This window comes from Lepidochelys kempii, chromosome 5 (genome assembly GCF_965140285.1).
Source record: "Lepidochelys kempii isolate rLepKem1 chromosome 5, rLepKem1.hap1, whole genome shotgun sequence".
In the NCBI taxonomy this organism is placed as follows: domain Eukaryota; kingdom Metazoa; phylum Chordata; order Testudines; family Cheloniidae; genus Lepidochelys; species Lepidochelys kempii.
Window position 1 is genome coordinate 61437668 of NC_136384.1, and position 21278 is coordinate 61458945.

Below are 21278 nucleotides of genomic sequence, written 5' to 3' on the forward strand. Positions count from 1 at the left end.
GTGATAGTTAAGAACTTGAGAAGGACAGATTTAGGGAGACTCAGGACTGAAGGGCTGTTGGTTTCACCCTGCAAGGAGTAATAAGCTCGTAAGACCTTGGGTGAGACCTTGTGCTTGTGGGGTGGCTATTGGTGTCAAGGAATTAAACCAGAGCTGCACAGAACAAAGGGCCCTAAGATTACTGGACTGGCAGTGACAGAAAATCTTATTCGTCTAGGTGATCTCCAAAGCATCACAGTGCTGTACAAACAGATAAAATAAGACCGTCTAGGCTCCAGAGAGCTCAAAAAAATCTTTCTGAACAAAGGGAGTCGCATGTCACTTTGCGCAATGTAGCTATGTTATTCCCACAATCAATAGGGTGATAAAGGTGATATTTTCTCTTGCAGAACAGGTCTCTATCGTTATCAGCTTCTCCCCCCATTACACTCTTGTTGCTCTATGACTTTAGGTATTTATGTTCAGTCAATTTATAGATAGGGCCCTACCAAATTCAGGGTCCATTCTGGTCAATTTCACAGTCATAGGATTTTAACAATGGTAAATTTCATGATTTCAGCTATTTAAATCTGAAATTTCACAGTGTTGTAATTGTAGGGGTCCTGACCCAAAAAAGAATTGTGGGGGGATCGCAAAGTTATTGTAGTGGAGGTTGCGGTACATCTCTGCCTTCAGAGCTGGGCAGCTAGAGAGTGGTGACTGCTGACTGGGAGCCTGGCTCTGAAGGCAGAGATGCCGCCAGCAGCAGTGCAGAAGTAAGGATGGCATGGTGTGGTAGAATCATAGAAGATTAGGGTTGGAAGAGACCTCAGGAGGTCATCTAGTCCAACCCCCTGCTCAAAGCAGGACCAACACCCACTAAATCATCCCAGCCAGGGCTCTGTCAAGCTAGGCCCTAAAAACCTCTATGGATGGAGATTCCACCACCTCCCTAGGTAACCCATTCCAGTGCTTCACCACCCTCCTAGTGAAAAAGTTTTTCCTAATCTCCAACCTAGACCTCCCCCACTGCAACTTGAGACCATTGTTCCTTGTTTGGTTATCTGCCACCACGGAGACAAGCCAAGCTCCATTCTCTTTGGAACCCCCCTTCAGGTAGTTGAAAGCTGCTATCAAATCTCCCCTCACTTTTCTCTTCTGTAGACTAAATAACCCCAGTTCCCTCAGACTCTTCTTGTAAGTCATGTGCCCCAGCCCCTAATCATTTTCGTTGCCCCTCACTGGATTCTCTCCAATTTGTCCACATCCCTTCTGTAGTGGGGGGACCAAAACTGGATGCAATACTCCATATGTGGCCCCACCAGTGCCGAGTAGAGGGGAATAATCACTTCCCTCGATCTGCTGGCAATGCTCCTACTAATATAGCCCAATATGGTATTGCCACCTTTATTTATGTGCTGCTGCCTGCAGTGCTGGGCCCTCAGTCAGCAGGTGCTGCTCTCCTGCCACCTAGCACTGAAGACAGCAGTGCAGAAGTACGGGTGGCATGGTATGGTATTGCCACCCTTACTTCTGTGCTGCTGCTGGCAGAACGCTGCCTTCAGAGCTGGACACCAGCCGCCACTCTCTGGCTGCCCAGCTCTGAAGGCAGCGCAGAAGTAAGGGTGGCAATACTGTGACTCCCTTAAAATAACCTTGTGACCTCCCTGCAACTCCTTTTTGGGTCAGGACCCCAATTTGAGAAACACTGGTCTCCCCCGTGAAAGCTGTATAGTATAGGGTAAAAGCATACAAAAGACTAGATTTTACGGGGGAGACCAGATTTCACAGTCCGTGACATGTTTTTCATGGCCGTGAATTTGGTAGGGCCCTACTAATAGATTAATCTGCTTCTTTAAAAGGTTTATCAGCTAGTCACATTACTCCATCATCTAGGCGGATTTACATGAATGATTATTATCATGGAGCTTGTATACTACAGAACCAGGGCAAGAAAAAGGGAAACTGTTATTATTCCAAAAAGAAAAGGAGGACTTGTGGCACCTTAGAGACTAACCAATTTATTTGAGCATAAGCTTTTGTGAGCAACAGCTCACTTCACGAAAGCTTATGCTCAAATAAATTGGTTAGTCTCTAAAGTGCCATAAGTCCTCCTTTTCTTTTTGCGAATACAGACTAACACGGCTGTTACTCTGAAACCTGTTATTATTCCAGTACTCTTGATGTCAAATTTTGATCTTACTGTAACTATTGTAAGATGAAAGTGTAACATGCAGCATATTTCAAACCTAATGTACACTGGCCAGTCTTCAGCCTCATTCAGACATTACCCTGTATTGTGTTTTTCTGGACAGGAGCCAAGCTTTCCTTCCTGCAATTCCCATGATTCCTGGAAACAGAGTGAATCTTCTAGAAAACCGGGTGTCCAGTCAGGAGAGGACCACAGCTGTTCTCTTAGATCAGGCCTTTCGAATCAAAGATGACATTGTTTCTTATCTTCAAGGAAGTAAGGGCCATCAACAGGGGGAGGCAACAGCACGACAACTGCTGGAAAACCACATACAGACTATTACAAGCATAGTTAAGAAGCTCAGCCATGATATAGAGGTAGGTCTGCATTTGTTTTTGGAGCTGGTGGGATTTGTTGCATCTCTAGTTTCCTATGATTCAGTCAGGACCAATATATTTTTCAACTATAGAAAGATACTTAATATTGTATAAGCAGCTAATATTAATATATCTTTGCTCTCCCTGGGAGGCCAGCTACCCACTTCTGCCCCAGTTACTGAGCATGGTACAGTTCTCAGAGGATTTTTGGCCTTCTTAAAAGGTTAGATTTTCTCCTGTGGCTAAGATCTGCCTCAGCAGGGACATCAGGGAGCTAATTACAGTTCCCTGATTCCCGTATGCAAGGAGCATTTACAACTGGCCAGATATGGACAGATTCAGGCCCCATTTTGTTTCCAGAGTGGCACAAATGGCCTGGAAAAGGGAAATAATTTGGCCCAAAGACTCTGCTCATGAGAAGTTGGAACATGCTTGGACTTGTTAAAAAACACATGGAGACATAGCATACAGGTTGGCCTGATGAACAAACACACCCATAGTTGTTTAGGGCTTTGTGATGGGGTGAATTTCTAAAGATTTGTATCCAAACCCTTTAGGGATGGATATCTTTCAGGATCAAGTTTTTCATCAGATTTCTAATCTGTCATTATTTCAGCTGGACCAGGGAACACCCTCTCTCGCCCTCTAGGAGTGCTTGCAGTTCCATGTGAAACCAGGAAATGCAGAGGCTTGTGAAAGTAAAAATAAAACAGTTAATAGAGCTTAAGACTGTGGTAGTTAAATGAGAAGACTGAGAATTTTAAACTATTGAACCCTTAAGAAAAGCTAACAATAAAGTTCTCAGTGGCACTCACCAGAAATATGGAGGATTGATAGCAACTCCAAGATTAATTGTACTGAAATTTTCACTTAAAATTCCTCTGTTCCACACTTCAGCACTTGAATTTGGTCTCCAGATTTGCTGCAGCCTAGCTTCCCAGCACACCAAGACAACAATGCCATGGGGAGACCTTGAAGTACTGGTGCCTTAACTAAAGGGCACTTGGTTCCTTCAGTGCCACTGCCTCAGCAGTCCTGCACCCCAGGCAGCTGTGCTGGAGGAAGCCAGTGTCTCTGCACCAGGGCACTAGAATTTGAAGGTTTCCCTGGCATTGCTACCTCAGCTCCGTGGAGCAATAAAGCAACAGAGACCTTTGATAGGGCACTTCAAGCCTTGGTGCAGAGCTCCCTCACAACCCAGGCCACTTGGATAGCACCCATCCCTCCATCCAGGCATCGACAAACAAACCACTCATCTTCCATCCCGTATGCTCACTGACCCACCTTCATTTCCCCTGGTGCACCATCAAAATTGTACTGAGACAATCCCTTCCCCAAAGAGCTTACACTTTATTTGTTCTGTTTATAAAGTGCCTAGCAAAAGGGGGGACCTGGTCCATAATGGGGGCTGGTAGGTGCTCCCACAATACAAACATTATTAATTATTATAAGGAGCTGGGGTGAGCATACATATGCTTAAAATCTTCATAAATTATAGCCTTAAAAAAAAAGGTATACAAATCAAGTAATTTACCCTCCACCCCCAAAATCTGAGTACTTTAAAATTGTTAAAATCTTGGGGTATTCTGGAATTCATTTTTTTAACTCCACCACAAAATGTAATAGTTACTATTAATTCAGATCTTGGCAAAGGCAACTGATAGGAAGAATTTAAATTAACAAACTGTTCCCAGAACCATCCTGACATTTTGATGACATCATTAACGATGCTCAGCAAAAGAAGTAACCACAATACAGTCATCAAACAGTTCTGGCTGGTGTTGCATAAGAAACAGCAGGACAAACGCAATCAGTGTCATATGGAAAACAACAAAACCATTAGTGAAAGAAATGCTTAAAAATGATTGAACACTGACTTTGACCAGCATTGAAGAGCTTTCACAGGTGCAGTTATTTGAATATATTTCACTTCCCCAAGGTTGGCAAGTTGTGGGAATTTAATACTGTTTGGAGTCCAGGGAATTAGATGAAGAACTGGAGTAGTGATTTCTCTCAATAAATAGGATATTGGTGCTTTCCATCTTAATAAACGAAAGAGAAATACTGCTTTTGTCAACCAAAGAGCAGGTGTCTTTCATCGAACATTTCATCTTTGTGAGTTTATCACACCACATTTGCCTTGTTAGGCATACTACAAATGAATCATTTGAGCAGTGCTAATGCACTTGATCTTTTGAGAATAACATTTTTCTACCAAAGAACAAAAATAAATGTATAGTCAGGGCTCACTATTTCGGATGCATGCCACGTGCATTGTCACTAGAGCTGTGAAGACAGAATGAAAAGATTGTCATTACATTTTGCTCTCCAAATTTCTCAGCCCCCTCAGTTCTCCCATGCGCCATCTCTCTCGGGCCAATGCTAGAATGCCTCCTTCTGCTGCAGAGATGGTAAAGAGCTGATGTAGCGGCCACTTACGTTAGGGGTATCTTCTGGTGGAAGTAGGGCCCTGATGCCTGCCCTATGACCGCTTTGCACCAATCTAAGTGGTATAAAAAGAGCCACAGGGCAACGATAAATCAGGCCTATAATTTTTTCTGACTGTTTGACAGTGCATTAAAACAAGTCAAAAAAATTTCTGGTTTCAGAGTAACAGCCGTGTTAGTCTGTATTCGCAAAAAGAAAAGGAGTACTTGTGGCACCTTAGAGACTAACCAATTTATTAGAGCATAAGCTTTCGTGAGCTACAGCTCACTTCATCAGATGAAGTGAGCTGTAGCTCACGAAAGCTTATGCTCTAATAAATTGGTTAGTCTCTAAGGTGCCACAAGTACTCCTTTTCTTTTTAAAAAAATTTCTGTTAACTCTCAGAAATACATGGGATGAGCTCAGACAGTCAGGGATTCAGAACAAGGGCCATGTGTCTTTCATCTATATCACTTCAACAATGCAACCAAAGTCAGCTCAATATCTGCAATGCATCACAAAGGCTGCCTTCAAAACTTTTGCTAAGTTCTGATAAAACTGTACCCAGCTTCAATAATAATTTTACTGATTTAAAAATGTTGCATTAAGCACTGCGTGTTTGAAGAAGCTCCAAGAACTTGACAACAGGCAAATCTCAAATTACTCTGCTTTTACATAGAAGGCTTTACTCAGCTCTAATCAATGGATAGCTTGAAAAGTCTGCTACAGTGTTTGCACAGTATGGGAGTTTTCAATGTATGTGTCCTCTCTCCTGCTTAAATTGGAACTCATCCTAAAATGTTTACTCAACTCTGTTAGTTATATCAGACAGCATCAGAGGTGGGGCTGGTAGCACAGTTTCATGTTAAGGTTGCCTGCCAGTTCCCATTAGATGACCCTGTTTTCAGTTACTTACAACTTTGCCAAACCTTATCTGTTCAAGCTCAAATTTCCCATGATGGGTTTGTGCCTCAGCTTCATATACATATATATACACACCCACAACTTCAGCCAAAATGGAATAGCCACTTCTGAGAACAATGCTAATGAAAAATATGTTGTTTTTCCCATGTTAAAATTACAGAGCTGTGCTTTGGATGTATTAACTGCTATATAATGCTAAGTCTCTGGGAAAAAAAGTCAGGTCCTAGACATCTCATTGACTCATAGATTGTAAGGCACAAAGAGACCATCATGATCATTTAGTCTGTCCTCCTGCATATCGTAGGCCACAGAACTTAACCCACCCATTCCTGTAATAGGCCGATAACTTCCGCCCAAGTTACTGAAGTCCTCAAATCTTCATTTAAAGACTTAAAGTTACAGACCATCCACCATTTATTCTAGGTCAAACCAGCAAGAGACCCTTGTCCTATCCTTCAGAGGAAGGCTAAAAAAACTCAGGGTCTCTGCCAATCTGACCTGGGGAAAATTCCTTTTCAACCTCAGATATGGCAATCAATTAGACCATGAGCATGTGGGCGAGATCCACCAGCCCAACACCTGGGAAAGAATTCTTGGTAGTAACTCAGAGCCCTCCCCATCTAGTGTCCCATCTTGTAGTAATTGGAGATACTTGCTAATAGCTATTGCACATGGGCTATATGTCATTGTCAGCTCTCTCTTCATACCATCCCCTCCAAAAACGTATCAAGCTCAGTACTGAAACAAATTAGGATTTGTTTTTTGCCCCCACTACTTCCCTTGGAACTTCACGTTTCTGATGGTTAGAAACCTTTGTCTGATTTCATGCCTAAACTTCTTGATGGCCATTTTATATACGTTTGCTCTTGTGCCAATATTTGGCCTTAACTTAAATAATTCCTCTCCCTCCCCTGGTGTTTATCCTCTCATGTATTTATAGAGAGTAATCATAACTCCTCTCAGCCTTCATTTTGTTAGGCTTAACAAGCCAAGCTCCTTAAGTCTCCTCTCATAAGGTAGGTTCCCCATTCCTCTGATCATCCAAGTAGCCTTTCTCTGCACCTGTTCCAGTTTGAATTAATCTTTCTGTAACAAGGGAGACCAGAATTGCACACAATATTCCAAATGAAGTCTCACCAATGCCTTGTATAATGATAACAACACTTCCCTGTCTCTACTGGAAATACCTCATCTGACACATCCAAGTATTGCATTGGTCTTTTTCATGGCTGCATTATATTGGCTGCTCTTGATCATCCTGTGATCGACCAAAACACCCAGGTCTTTCTCCTCCTTTTGTAGCTTCCAACTGATACATCTCCATTTCATAGGAAAAATTCTTGTTAGTCCCTAAGTGCATGATCTTTCACTTTGCATTGTTAAATTTCACCCCATTTCTATTACTCCAGTTTTCAAGGTTGTTCAGATCTTCTTGTATGATACATCCCAACTTTGTGTCACCCACAAATTTTATTAGCGCACTCTCACTTTTTGTGCCTAGGTCATTAGTGAAAATGCTAAGTAAGATTGGTCCCAGCACCAGTCCCTGAGGAACTCCATTGGTAACCTCTGTAACCAAAAGCATCCCTGTATTCACACTGCACACATTGTAATAGTCTTAGCACTAAATATGCTTTGGGAGGTATCATTTGAAAACTGATAACTTGCTGGTCAATAATATTGTGGTAAAATATGTGTAGCAAAATTATATGTGAAGTTATTAATTCCCCCATATAATGTTGCTAGCACATGTTCAGACCCACACAGTCTTGACTAGCCAAAAGTTGTTAAACAGTTCTATCCTAAACAAAGGAATGTGTGTTTACTTCAGTTTACATATAAGCAGTATACAGGGTCCTTGAGGCAGCAGGAGGGGAAATTACAGGAAACAAGGCAAATCTGTATTTCAGCATACACAGGTAGAAGAAAGAGCATGGAGCCAACTTCACCACCAGACTCCACATCACCTTCTTTATGGTTTGAATAAACTTTGCTTTGAGGGGTAATCCTCAGAAGAGTCCACTTAAAAGGGTGACTGGACTATAAAAGTGAGTATTGGAATCAGGCATGGAGATTACATAAGCATCTCCCAGATTCCTAGTTTAAAGCTCTTTCAATCAGTAGTGCCAACCTCCTTCCCAGAAGTCTATTTCCCTCCCTGCTCAGGTGGAGTCTATCCCATGAGAACAGTCCTCTGTCCGTTAATGCGTCCCAGTGGTCGAACATCCCCAAACCCTCCTTACAGCACCACTGCCTAAGCCATTGTAATCTTGTCTCATCTTCATTGTCCTCTTCTAGGGACAGGTAGAATTCCACTAAAGATCACCTGAGCTCCCATTTCTTTTAAGTGTTTTTCTTGGCCTGGTGTAGTCTTCCTTAATGCGCCCCAGCAAAAATCGAGCAGTATCATTTGTTTCCATGTGAAGGACAATCAGTGGATTCCTTCCTTCTCCCATTAGGATTCTCTTCAGCCTCAGGTCCATATCCCATCTCTTAGATTCCAAAATGTTGAGCACCCAAAATAAGTAGATTTTTTTACCTTAATCTTTCTGTGCCTTAGTCATCCATCTGTAAAATGGGAGTAATACCACACCCTTACCTCACAGAATGGTTTCTAAAATAAATTAATGTTTGAGAAGCACTCAGACGTTATAATGATGAGCGCCTTTGAAAAGCACATGAGACAATTAATAACTCTGTCTTCAGAGTAGGGTTTGAATAGAATATAGTAATTAAGGTATGTGCCCACTGTAGCGGGGTAGTCACCCCGCTCCAGCCCTGAAGGGGTTAAAACAGCCCTGAGAGAGGGCTGCCCTGGGGAGCCAATAGTAAAAGCAGCCCTGGAGATGGCTGCGGCTGGGGGAAGAGGAGTTCAGAACAGCTGGGAGAAGCTGAGTGAGTAGATGACCACAGCTGTGGCCAGCTCAATCAGGGGGGCAGCTGACCCTTATAAGAGGGCTGTGGGCCAGAAGTAGAGGAGTCTCACTCTATCCCTGGAGTAGGAAGGGCTAGCTGCCTGGGAGTAAGGTACCTGGGGCAGAGCAGTGCTGGGTAAGGGGAGCTCCAGCCTAGAAAACCCCCAGGCTGGAGGCCTTGTTAAAGGCCTACAGCAGGTACTGGGGCTGCAGAGGTGCAGCTTGGGGATAGGCAAAGGCAGCCGGTCCTATCCCCTTGTCAATGATGAGTGGCCATTACAGACTGCAGTCTGCCCCAGTGAAAGGGGGCTAGATGATGATGACTGGCAGTAGCCACTGAGTCAAGGAGGGCTGGAGGTTCCCCTTAGAGGGGAGACCCAGATTGTGGGTTACTGCTAAGGGCAGAACCCTGAGGAAAAGGGGCACTAGGGTCTGGAAGAGACATGGGGCTAGCGGCAGGTGAGAGACTGGCCTGCAGAGAGTGCTCTATATGCTGGAGAGCTAATTCCAGATGACCAGCAGGAGGTGCTGCACTGGTGAGTCCTTGCCTTGTTATACCCATAGATTGAACAATGAGGATAAAACAGTTCATGCTGTATGCTTGAATGCACCCTGGGTCCTATGGAAAAAATAGCATGTGATTGTATAATTAAAGACTGAATCATAATGCATATGCACAAAGGGGGCAAATTAAGTTTTAATGGGCAACCTTCACTGGGGATTTCCTGACTTTTGATTGCTTGACTTTGCAACCTTAATGTTCTTGCAATGTAGTTTTTATTTGTCTAATTTAGATAGACACTATAAAGGAGTACAGCTGTGCTGTAGAAATTGAAATGAGAACTTTCAGAACTCCTTCTTTAAAGGATCTTTTGGCTAAGCTTTGAAATATTAATAAATGAAGTAGTTAAACTAAACAAGCTCATAGGATGTGACCTATGAATTTATAGGTTTTGGAGAAACAAATAAGAACAAGAGATAATGTTGCAACAGGAACTACTTTTGCTGTTCAAAGTTTGGACCATAAATACCTACATGGATTTGGAGACCTGCGTGGAAGGGTGGCCAGGTAAGTAAAACATAGTGGGCCTGATTCTCATTTATACTGCTCTAGGTGGGTAAAGGGGCCTTAATGTGGGTATAAGAACAGCCATACTGGTTCAGACCAAAGGTCCATCTAGCCCAGTAGCCTGTCTTCCGACAGTGGCCAATGCCAGGTGCCCCAGAGGAAATGAACAGAACAGGTAATCCTCAAGTGATCCATCACCCATTCCCAGCTTCTGGCAAACAGAGGCTAGGGACACCATCTCTGCCCATCCTGGCTAATAACCATTGATGGTCCTATCCTCTATGAACTTATCCAGTTCTTTTTTGAACCCTGTTATAGTCTTAACCTATGGAACTCCTTGCCAGAGGATGTTGTGAAGGCCAACTGTGCATTGTGTGAAGAAATATTTCCTTTTGTTTGTTTTAAACCTGCTGCCTATTAATTTTATTTGGTGACCTCTAGTTTCTATGTTATGAGAAGGAGTAAATAACACTTCCTTGTTTACTTTCTCCACACCAGTCATGATTTTATAGACCTCTATCATATCCCCCCTTAGTCATCTCTTTTCCATGCTGAAAAATCCCATTCTTATTAATTGCTCCTCATATGGCAGCCTTTCCATACCCCTAGGTTGCCCTTTTCTAAATCTTTTCCAATTCAAGCATATCTTTCTTGAGATGGGGCGACCACATCTGAATGCAGTATTCAAGATGTGGGTGTACTATGGATTTATGTAGAGGCAATATGATATTTTCTGTCTTATTAAATATCCATTTCTTAGTGATTCCCAACATTGTTAGCTTTTTTGACTGCTGCTGTACAGAGTGGCTGTTTTCAGACTATCCACAATGACTCGGATCTTTCTTGAGTGATAACAGCTAATTTAGACCCCATCATTTTATGTCTAGTTGTCTAAATTGTTTTCCAATGTGCACTACTTTGTATTTATCAACATTGGGCAACAAAATGGCAAATTAAATCACCTAGTTTTGTGAGATCCTTTTGCAGCTCTTCAGTCTGCTTTGGACTTGACTATCTTGAATAGTTTTGTATCATCTGCAAATTTTGCCACCTCATTGTTTACCTCTTTTTCCAGATCACTTATGAATATCTTGAATAGGACTAGTCCAGTACAGACCTGTGGGGGGGCATCACTATTTACCTCTCTCCATTGTGAAAACTGACCATTTATTCCTACCTTTTGTTTTCTGTCTTTTAACCAGTTACCAATCCATGAAAGGACCTTCCCTCTTACCCCCATGACAATATACTTTACTTCCTTTTACACTGCCAGAGCAGTGTGAAGTGTTGTTAGTGTACATGAGAATTGAGTTCAATGTGTTTGTAAACCTGGTACTGTATTTTACTATGGTGCCAGGCCCACACTCGGAAAGCACCCAGACTGTGGACCTGCCCATGCTCCGTCCAGAGGGTCTGCCCTCACTCTGCCTCTTCTCCTCCCCCACCCCGCCCCAGGCTCCACCCACAGCTTACTCCTCTCTGATCCCAGCCCCCCCTGCTCACTCCTCTCTGTCCCTTCCCCACCATGTGAGCAATGGGCAGGGCCTCGGGATGAGGCCAATGGGAGTGGGGGCCTTGGGGCAGACCACAGGCAGGGCCTTGGGGAGAAGAGGCTGAGCGAAGGTGTGGCCTTGGGGCAGAGCTTGGGTGGAGCAGGAGGTGGGGTCACGGTCCAGTACTAGGGCCAAAAAGATTAATCCGGCCCTGGTAAAATATATAATGCTAATGAATAATTAAATCTTCTCAAAAACATAACATTTCAGAGATGATATCCTTGATGTGCTGGCTAGATTTCAGCTTGAATAATTAAATTTTCCCCCATGTAAATTCCCCTACAGTTTCAATTATATATGGCATAGAATTCTTCATTTCCTCTCCTAAAACTGAGAACAGCAACACTACTGTATGACAGCTAAGTACCACTGTGTTCCACCCCAGAGATGGATGCATTTTAGTTGTGGCTGCAGGGATAGCTGTAGTCTGTAAAGTGAATTCAATATTTTGGAATATGTAGCTGAGTGTGTTGGGGAAATTTTCAGGGTGCTAGGGAAAGATAGACTTCTTCACCTCAGGCTAGGCTGTAGCAAATATTGCCCAGATAACTTGCACCTAATAAAGAGTTGGCTGAGGAGCTCTCTGGTCCACTGATCTTCATTTTTACTAACCCTGGAATAGTGGGGGAATTCCAGAAGACAGAAGGGTGCCAGTATTTTATCAATATTAAAAAGGGTAAGCAGAATGTCCATCTGGTTAGTCTGATATCAGTGATGGTCAAAAGAAAGGAAAAGCAGATATGGTAGTCAACTGATAAAGGATTAAAAAATAGTAGGAATATAATTAATGTTAGTCAATATAGTTTTATGGTAAACAGGTCTTGTCAAACCTGATTAATCTCTTCTATGAAATTATAGGTTTGGTTGATGAAGGCAACCCTGTAGATGTAATAGACTTTTGTAAGCTGTTTGGCTTAGTACTGCACAACATTCTGATTTAAAAAATACAATACACTATCCAATAGCTATAGAGCACATGATGAATGCATTGAGAACTGGCTAGTGCACAGATCTCAAAGTAAGGGAATCATCACTGAATGGGGTGTCTCTAGTGTGGTTCTGCAGAAATTGGTACTAGTCCTGACTCTGTTCCACATTTTTATCAATGATCTGGAAGTAAACATAAAATCACTGCTAATAAAACTTGCAGATGGCACACAAATTGGCAGGTTGATAAATAACCATGACAGTGTGGTCTGGATTGCTTGGTAATGTAGACTTATGCAAACAAAATGTAAACTGCATTAGGCTGCACATTTTCATCTCGAACAATGAATGCAGGCCATGCCTACAGGATGAGCGAGCTGTATTGTGGAAAGCAGTGACTGTGAAAAGGATTTAAGGGTCACAGTGGACAGGCAATTAAACATGTGTTCCTAGAGCAATGCTGTGGCAAGAAGAACTAATGTGATTCTTGGCTATGTAGACAGGGAAGTAGTGAGTACAAGTAAGGAAGTAATTTTACCTGTGTATTTGGCATTGGTGAGACCAGGAATACTGGTGTCAACACTTTAAAAAGACCTATTGAAAAATTGGAGAGGGCCCAGAAAAGAGCCACAAAAAATGATTCAAGGTCTGCAGAAAATCTCTTACAGTGAGACTTAAAGATCTCAGTCTGCTTAGCTTATCAAAAAAGTTTGAGAGGTGACTTGATCAGTGTGTAAATACCTTCACAAGGAGAACATACTGGTCCTAAAGGGCTCTTTACTCTAGTGGAGAAAGGCCTAACAAGATCCAATCCCTGGAAGCTGAAGCTAGACAAATGTAAGGTAAGTACAAAATTTTAACAATGAAGGTGATTAACTACTGGAACAAACTACCAAAGAAGTGATGGAGTCTCCAGCTCTTGATGTCTTCATATCAAGACTGGCTGCTTTTCTGGAAGTCGTGCATTAATCAACCCCAAATTACTGGGCTCAATACAGGGACAACTAGGTGAAATTTAATGGCCTATGGGGTTGTCCATGACTTTTATGTGACATATTACAGGGTGGGTCCTTAATTCTGTGGAGTTTTTGTTTTCAGTGTTACAAGGGTGTAGTCTTGGAAAAAAACATTAAAAATGCGTTCCATAAATTGGGGATAGCCCCTGTGTTACTCAGGCGTTGAGACTAGGTGACCTAATGCCCCCTTCTAGTTTTAAACTCTAATAATCTATTGTACTTCTAGCCCTGTGGCTTCTCCCAGGGAAGAATCATACCCCTTCCAGAAGGGGTACGGTCACAAGATTAATTGTATAGGGATGGATCCACTAGTCATCCACCAGGCCTGACAGCAAATGTGTCCCAATTAGCTCCAAGGAGCTCTGTATTCCATGCATCTGCAATCCTCCCTCTTCTCCACCACTCTTTCCTCACTCCCTCACCAGGGATAGAACTACAGTAGTTTGCCAGCATTTGGGGCTCCCAGCCTTTGGAATGAAGTATTTGCCTCTGAGGAAGCCAAATTTTCAGCTTGGCAGTGCTGGAAACCTATTTTCAAAATTGTACATATTGGGCCAGATTCTCTACTAGTGCAAATCAACACATTTCTCTTATAGTCCATGGAGTTATGCCAATTTACACCAGCTGAGATTCTGGCCCATTATATTTATTTGATAAGCAGAAGGTTGCAAAACTCCATTTTTCAATTGCTCAGAACTGTCCTAAAATTTCACTTTGGGGTGAAATTTTCTACGGTTGTACTCCACCTAAAGGTGAATTTTATTTGTTTTTGTTTTTTTTAACTTGGGGGAAAATCCATTCAGCCATATGTGTTAAGCAAGGCTAAGAAAAGAATACTTTTACCATTGTAAAAATTATTGGCACACTTTTTTTTCACACAAATAACTCAACAGCTGAAGTTGAGACTTGGTGTGTGAATAGTGCCCACTGAGGTATACAGCCACACTTGCAATTTAGCTTGTCACTGCAGTTCACACCTTGCTCTCAAAGGAAACCTGCACAAAACCTTCAAAAGGGAAGTCTGGGAGCTTAAAGTCATAGCTTGCTAGACACTAAAAATCATGGTTTTAATACAGGCAATGGATTTATGGCTTATTGCAACAATCTGTAACCCACCAACCCCCTTTTTTGTACTATGACTGGAGAGGTACTAACAGGCCACTTCACCTTGAATGGTCTCTCAGAATGTGGGTAACTCCTATCCTGACCAATCTGTTCCCCCTTAAATTTAGATCTGAGTACCTTTCCCAGACCTGAAGAACAGCTCTGAGTAGCTCCAAAGCTTCTCTCTTTCATTAACAGAAACTGGTCCAATAAAAGTGATTACCTCACTCACATTCTCTCCAATATAGTTTTAAGCAATTGAAAAATCATTTGTGAGCGTGCTCACCTAGTAACTGCTGAGGTTTTTCATTAGTGTCTAATTAATCACACCTTGTCCTGTGACTTCCCAGTGCATACTTTCCCTTGTGCACCTTGACCAGTATAAGGGCTGCTACCTTTAGACTACTGCTGAATGTTGGACAACTTGCTTGAGGTTTTTCTGCACAGGATGGGCCAGCAGAATAGCTTCAGTAGCTTCACTGTCAGCCTGCTGCAGGTTCTCAACTTCATCTCTCTTCCTCCACAGACTCATGGGTTTGCTCTCCCAGTAGGATCTTTGGGATCCCTTAGTGTTCCACACTCCTCTGCCCACAATGGTGTTTGATCGCTCCCAGAGCTGTCATGGCAAGCACTGTAATCCTGTCCTCTGGATGGAATGATGCCTTAAACTCTGAGCTTTGATGTTAAGCTAAATCCTACCCTTGCAAAGCTTTACATGTGGGATAGTACAATTCAACACCACCCCCTAGGATATTTGTATGTAAATGTGTTTTCTTCCTTTCAGTCAGCCCCATCTTCCTCCTCCTGCCTTATCCATGCATTGATGTCCTAACCTATTCTGCAAGGCTGCAATAGTTACTCCCATGGCAATTTCTGTGATGTCACAACAAAGAAGATTCTGACACTAGCTCAAATGGAAAATTAAAGACTCTGCTGTGTGTGACCATGGTCACCCAGAACAGACCATGGAACATATAACTCCTCAATGCCCCATTCACAAATATGAAGGATGCATCACAGCAATACTCTGCTACTCCAGATGCAAATATCTGCCTTAACCATCTTAATGAAATATAGTTGTTGCTCAACATTTACATCAGACATATGAGGAAGAAGAAGCGGAGTTCAAAGTGGGTGGAGGCAAATTTGCATAGTTAAGTGACTAATTTTCTGTTTTTTTTAAACAGAAGCATGAATCGCCTACCCATAATTATAGGTTCCTACTGAATTTGTAGATTTAGTTTCCCTGAGCACAAAACTATTTGGGCTGAAAAGGACATTAATGAACCCTGGCCCTCTGTCCATGAGCTACAGCAATTCATCCTTCTGTGGTCCATCCTATAGAGCATGCTAATGTACATTGGAGCTTGTCATTCAAACCAGGTTCTCCTTTCTCTTCACTCCACCTCTTCCCCCAAATGATTACCTCCATAATACCTTTGATCTATTCCAGAAAGATCAAACACAAGATCTGAATTTTCTCCCTCAGTATGGTGTAGAAGGGATTCACTACTAGCAAATGCATCATCAAATTCTTGAAAGTTCTATAGGGCATTTCTGAATAACAGGGAAAGCCCACCCCCAACGTAGAATCCTACAATAGCAGGGTTGGAAGGGACCTCAGGAGGTCATAGAGTCCAACCCCCTGTTCAAAGCAGAACCAATCCCCAACTAAATCATCCCAGCCAGAGCTTTGTCAAGCCTGACCTTAAAAACTCCTAAGGAAGGAGATTCCACCACCTCCCTACGTAACGCATTCCAGCGCTTCACCACCCTCCTAGTGAAAAAGTTTTTCCTAATATCCAACCTAAACCTCCCCCACTGCAACTTGAGACCATTACTCCTTGTTCTGTCATCTGCTACCACTGAGAACAGTCTAGATAATCCTCTTTGGAACCCCCTTTCAGGTAGTTGAAAGCAGCTATCAAATCCCCCCTCATTCTTCTCTTCTGCAGGCTAAACAATCCCAGTTCCCTCAGCCTCTTAATCATTTTTGTTGCCCTCCACTGGACGTTTTCCAATTTTTCCACATCCTTCTTGTAGTGTGGGGCTCAAAACTGGACACAGTACTCCAGATGAGGCCTCATCAACCTCGAATAGAGAAGAATGATCATGTCCCTCGATCTGCTGGCAATGCACCTACTTATACAGCCCAAAATGCCATTGGCCTTCTTGGCAACAAGGGCACACTGTTGACTCCTATCCAGCTTATCATCCACTTAACCCCTAGGTCCTTTTCTGCAGAACTGCTGCCTAACCATTCGGTCCCTAGTCTGTAGCAGTGTATGGGATTCTTCCGTCCTAAGTGCAGCACTCTGCACTTGTCCTTGTTGAACCTCATCAGATTTCTTTTGGCCCAATCCTCTGATTTGTCTAGGTCCCTCTGTATCCTATCCCTACCCTCCATTGTATCTACCTCTCCTCCCAGTTTAGTGTCATCTGCAAACTTGCTGAGGGTGCAATCCACACCATCCTCCAGATCATTAATGAAGTTATTGAACAAAACCAACCCTTGGGGCACTGCACTTGATACTCCATTAATTGTTGTGTTCCCATTTTGTTTGCTCTCAAAATTATATATACTAATTTCCTGATTTTCAAAATGAGCCCAAGCACAATTGTCGTTGCGACATATGTCCATATGCGCAAAAATACAAAAGCTGACAAATGTAAACAAAAAGAGACCCTCCCCATAAACATAAAAGTACTCTCTTCAACCCACCAGCAAAACACTGAACAAGGAGATGGACTCTGCACTTCCTTCTGAAGGTTAAATTCTGCCTGTTTTTTTTTTCTTGCATACTTCTCTGTATAACAAAGCAATGGAAATCAGAAAAGTCCAGAACTTTATCAGATTATTACAAGCCATGAATGAAGTTTACAGAATGAGAAACAGTTACTACGTGCTTCAGAATTTTTTAATCCTCTGCTAGATACAATGGTAAACAGAAACTGTTCCTTTCATTGTACTCCCTATAATTGTAAAATTGAGGATACAGGATACAGTAGGAAACTGGGGCTATATTTATGTCAATAACAAAATGCATAAATTTATCATTTGAGGTTTACTTATTCATATGCAAATAATTTAAATCTCATGGAATTATAGTGTCTTGGTGTTTCGATAGTCTTTCATTGCAGTCTGCACTCTGTCTAGCCCCTCCCTGTCTGTCTGACCAAGAAACAGGAACCTCACCTTAGGCAACTCTTGTCTTCCTCTTTTATAAACAGTTAATTAGATCGACATGTTAAACAGTTTCCTGTTTCCTTATCTTCTTGCTCCAATAGCATACAAGCTTTTTAGTGATCCAATTTTCCTTTCTATAGTATACCTTCAGGCCTGAATCTTTGTATAGGTATGCAAAAATGTGCACACATTTTCCACATGCAATTGTGTGTGCAGCCAGAATAACTGCATCCATAAACACCCTAGACATCTGTTTGGTTATTTGCATACATAATCTTGCTAATAATGCTATCTAGCTCCTATAGAGAACTTTTCCTCTGTCAATTTCAAAGTGCTTTAGAAAGGAGGACTCGGTATCCCCTTTTTATAGATGGGAAAACTAAGGGACCGAGAGGTGTAGTGACTTGCCCAAGGCCACCCAGTAACCCACTGGAAGAGCCAGTAATAGAACACACATCTCATGGATCCCAGCCCAGAACTCCAGCCACCAGTTATGCAAACAGTTATCTTTACCCAATTATGAAAATCAGAACCTTCATCTGCTATGACTGTACTTTTCACATCTTGCATTAAGCAGTCTCAAATTTCTCATGTTTACATTTTTTCAAAACTCTTCTACTTATTGCTTAGAGTTGGGATTTTGAAAAGGAGTCTAAGGGAGTTAACAGCTAAATGGGAGCCGGGTGCCTAATTTTCACAGGCTCTCTTATAGTATTAATAGTTATGCAAATCCCAGGCTGCATGTTATCTTTTGCCAGGTTTAATTTCAGTTGCATATAGATGCTCTCTCCCTGATGGTCTGACTCTTTTAGAACTCTGTCCTGCACATTATAGAACAGAATTAAAACTGACTTTGCTTTCCACATGCCAGCAAAATCAACATTTTAAAAGTTATAGGACCAATTTTTAAGCAGGAACAGCTCTCTCAACTTCTAGAGTTGTACCAGCTTACACCAGATATAAACTTGATTCACCCTGCCTAGAGTTTTTTTTCCCACTAGTTCTTGCTCTCACAAGAAATTTACAACAAATAATTCCATAATCTTTAGATTGTAGATGCTTTGTACTTCATAAAAAGAAAAGGAGTACTTGTGGCACCTTAGATTAACACGGCTGCTACTCTGAAACCTTTGTACTTCATATTATTCTTGGCTTCGTTTCCAGGGTTTGGGCCAAAAAAGCTGCTGACCAAGTAAACAATTCAACAAACTGTGTAAGAAAGCAACCCTGCTGTCTCTCTAAACATATGTTCACCTTCTTGGTTGTTATGTAATTGTTCTCCAAGTCAATAATCCCTTTTGATCAAAGTTCTGGCCTACTTACAAGGTCTCTATCTACAATGACATTTCCATTTTATCTAAATGCTCTGGAGGTCTATCACAATATCCAAGAATCATCAGAGTAGCTTTGTCATCTTTTATTTAAACACTTTAAATCTCATCCACCAAAATCTCTCTCCAGACTTTTATCTAGCAACAATGTTGACTCTCTCCTTCTGCTGTTTCCCTCTGTCTAGTCCTTAGGAAAATAGTTCATTCAAATATTTAAAATGTAGTTGATTTCCTTACTCAGCTTTTGTAACATTGCATAGTATGTAGTGTCCTTAAAGTTCTATTTCAACTATCTTATAAGTACTCTTAACATTTGAATAGAAAAATCCTCCTATAGGGCCAGCTGCTGCAGCCTACAGAGAGATTGTGGGAGTGCTCTAATGCAGAGAAACCGGCATGAATATCCTGCACAAGGGAGGGCACCAACTGTGAAGATGTGGTGCAGGTACATTCTGGTTCCCCTCCATGCTGTGTAGCAGGTGCATTGGCCACCCCTCTCACATTGAAAGACGTGCACAGAAGTGGTAGATGTGACTCCACCTGAACATCTTAGGCATTTTGTTAACTTGTAGTTAAATAACAGATTCAAGAGAGGGAAAACAGAACTTTAAACTGCCTTAGAAGTTAAGTTGATTAAATATTATTCAGTCATTCTATTATTCAACAAATGTCATTGTCAAATTTTCCCATTTTGAATCACCACACAGATTTTGGTGAATGCAGTTGAGAGAGTTGAAATAGATGGTGACAAACTGCTTATAAAGCAGTATACTTCTGTCAGTAACAGCACTAAAACTGCTCTTCCTTAGCATCTGCCTCCAAACTAGGTATGCTATAGTAACAAGCTAGAACATCAGTTGCAGCAATGTATCATCTCTGTTCCTAGGCATTTGTTTCTAATGCAAACACAGCAGCACCTGGACCCCAACTTAGCCCATGGGCATACATTTTAGAACTCATTTAACTCTTTAATTGTTGGATTATTTCATTGTACAAAACCTGTAGAACTGGGTCCTCTAAGTTGCCGAGCTTCATCTGTTTCCATTGCATCAGTGGGAACTCTGCGGTTAATGAGATGTTCAGCATATCAGCCCTATGCTTCACAGTTGCAAATTAAGGGCCAAATGCTGACTGTCTTCAACTCCCGTTGACTTCAATTCTTACAGAAAAGAAATTATATCCCTAGGCAACCAGAACTGGAAGCAGGGTTGGTATCAGAATTATTGTATCAATGTTTGTCTAGCTCAGGGTATCCTGCCACAGTCAGGATGCTACGAGGGGACATGGGGCAACTGAATGGTGGCATGGTGAGGCTAGCAATTGTCTTCAAGTGCAAAAATAACATCATTATTCTACTATTGATACTCTTCGTGTTTTGTAGTTAACCTCTTTTTTTTTTATTCTAGATGTGATGCGAGCATTGCAAAGCTATCTGGAGACATAAATATCATAAGGCACGAGATCCAGAGGCTAGAGAAAGAGATTGGTGGCATCCGCTCTACCTCAGAAAGTTATGCTAATAGTTTAGAGATGAAGGTGAGCAGATGAACACAATGAAAATATCTTTTGGCTGTAAGATATGGGATATAAGTATCTTTCTCATCACAACTGCTGACCAATGTTAATGGAGGACGTGATATTGACATTGGTTTATTGATTTGTTTGAACAAGCCCCTTTCCATTCCAATAACATTATACGATAGCATCATGGGAGTGTGTGTACACACACTCTCACACACACTAAGGAGAAATGCAAACTAAACAATGTAATCCTGGGATGTGGGGATCATGAAATGCTTAAAAAAAAAAATCCCATTATAATTTGCTAATAATATTTCATTACACAAACCTTAGAGCCTTGAGCCCTTTCTTGTTTTAAAATGCATCTTGAAATTTCAGATCCAAGGACTTTGAAGTTGGAAAATACCACAGGAAACCAGGATTTTATTCTTTAGTTTCAGCTTCAGAAAGTAGCTGGGACAGATCTAGTTGCTTAAGTTCATCACTAATTAGCCATGCAAATTTTGGAACCATTCCAAAGTGCTCTTGAACTTGTCATTCTTAGGGTAAAACTTTCACTTTTTCTGCTAAAGTATTTTCTTCTGCAGTGTATATAGCATGGATGTATGGATATTTTCACAACCAACAGTGCTGTAGGGTATTCCTAGCATTCAACCTCTCCTGTCAAAGACTAGCACCCTGAGCTCCCTTTGCCTTCAATACAAATACAAGCTGATTCGCATCCTGCAGGATTGAGTACATAAATAATATCTTTACA

At 41.8% G+C, this 21278-nt stretch overlaps 1 protein-coding gene across 3 annotated transcripts in view; it reads left to right on the forward strand.

Annotated features, from left to right (window-relative positions):
* The window catches only part of FAM81B (family with sequence similarity 81 member B), a 62619-nt gene that overhangs the window by 24137 nt on the left and 17204 nt on the right, over positions 1-21278 (forward strand). For 2 of the 3 annotated variants that reach the window (XM_073346214.2, XM_073346216.2), the window contains exons 3-6: positions 2295-2547; positions 9764-9882; positions 19338-19445; positions 20407-20536. In XM_073346214.2, the coding sequence (XP_073202315.1) occupies positions 2295-2547; positions 9764-9882; positions 19338-19445; positions 20407-20536 (610 nt within the window). The remainder of the gene's footprint in view (positions 1-2294; positions 2548-9763; positions 9883-19337; positions 19446-20406; positions 20537-21278) is intronic. The other variant, XM_073346215.2, reaches the window with a different exon arrangement.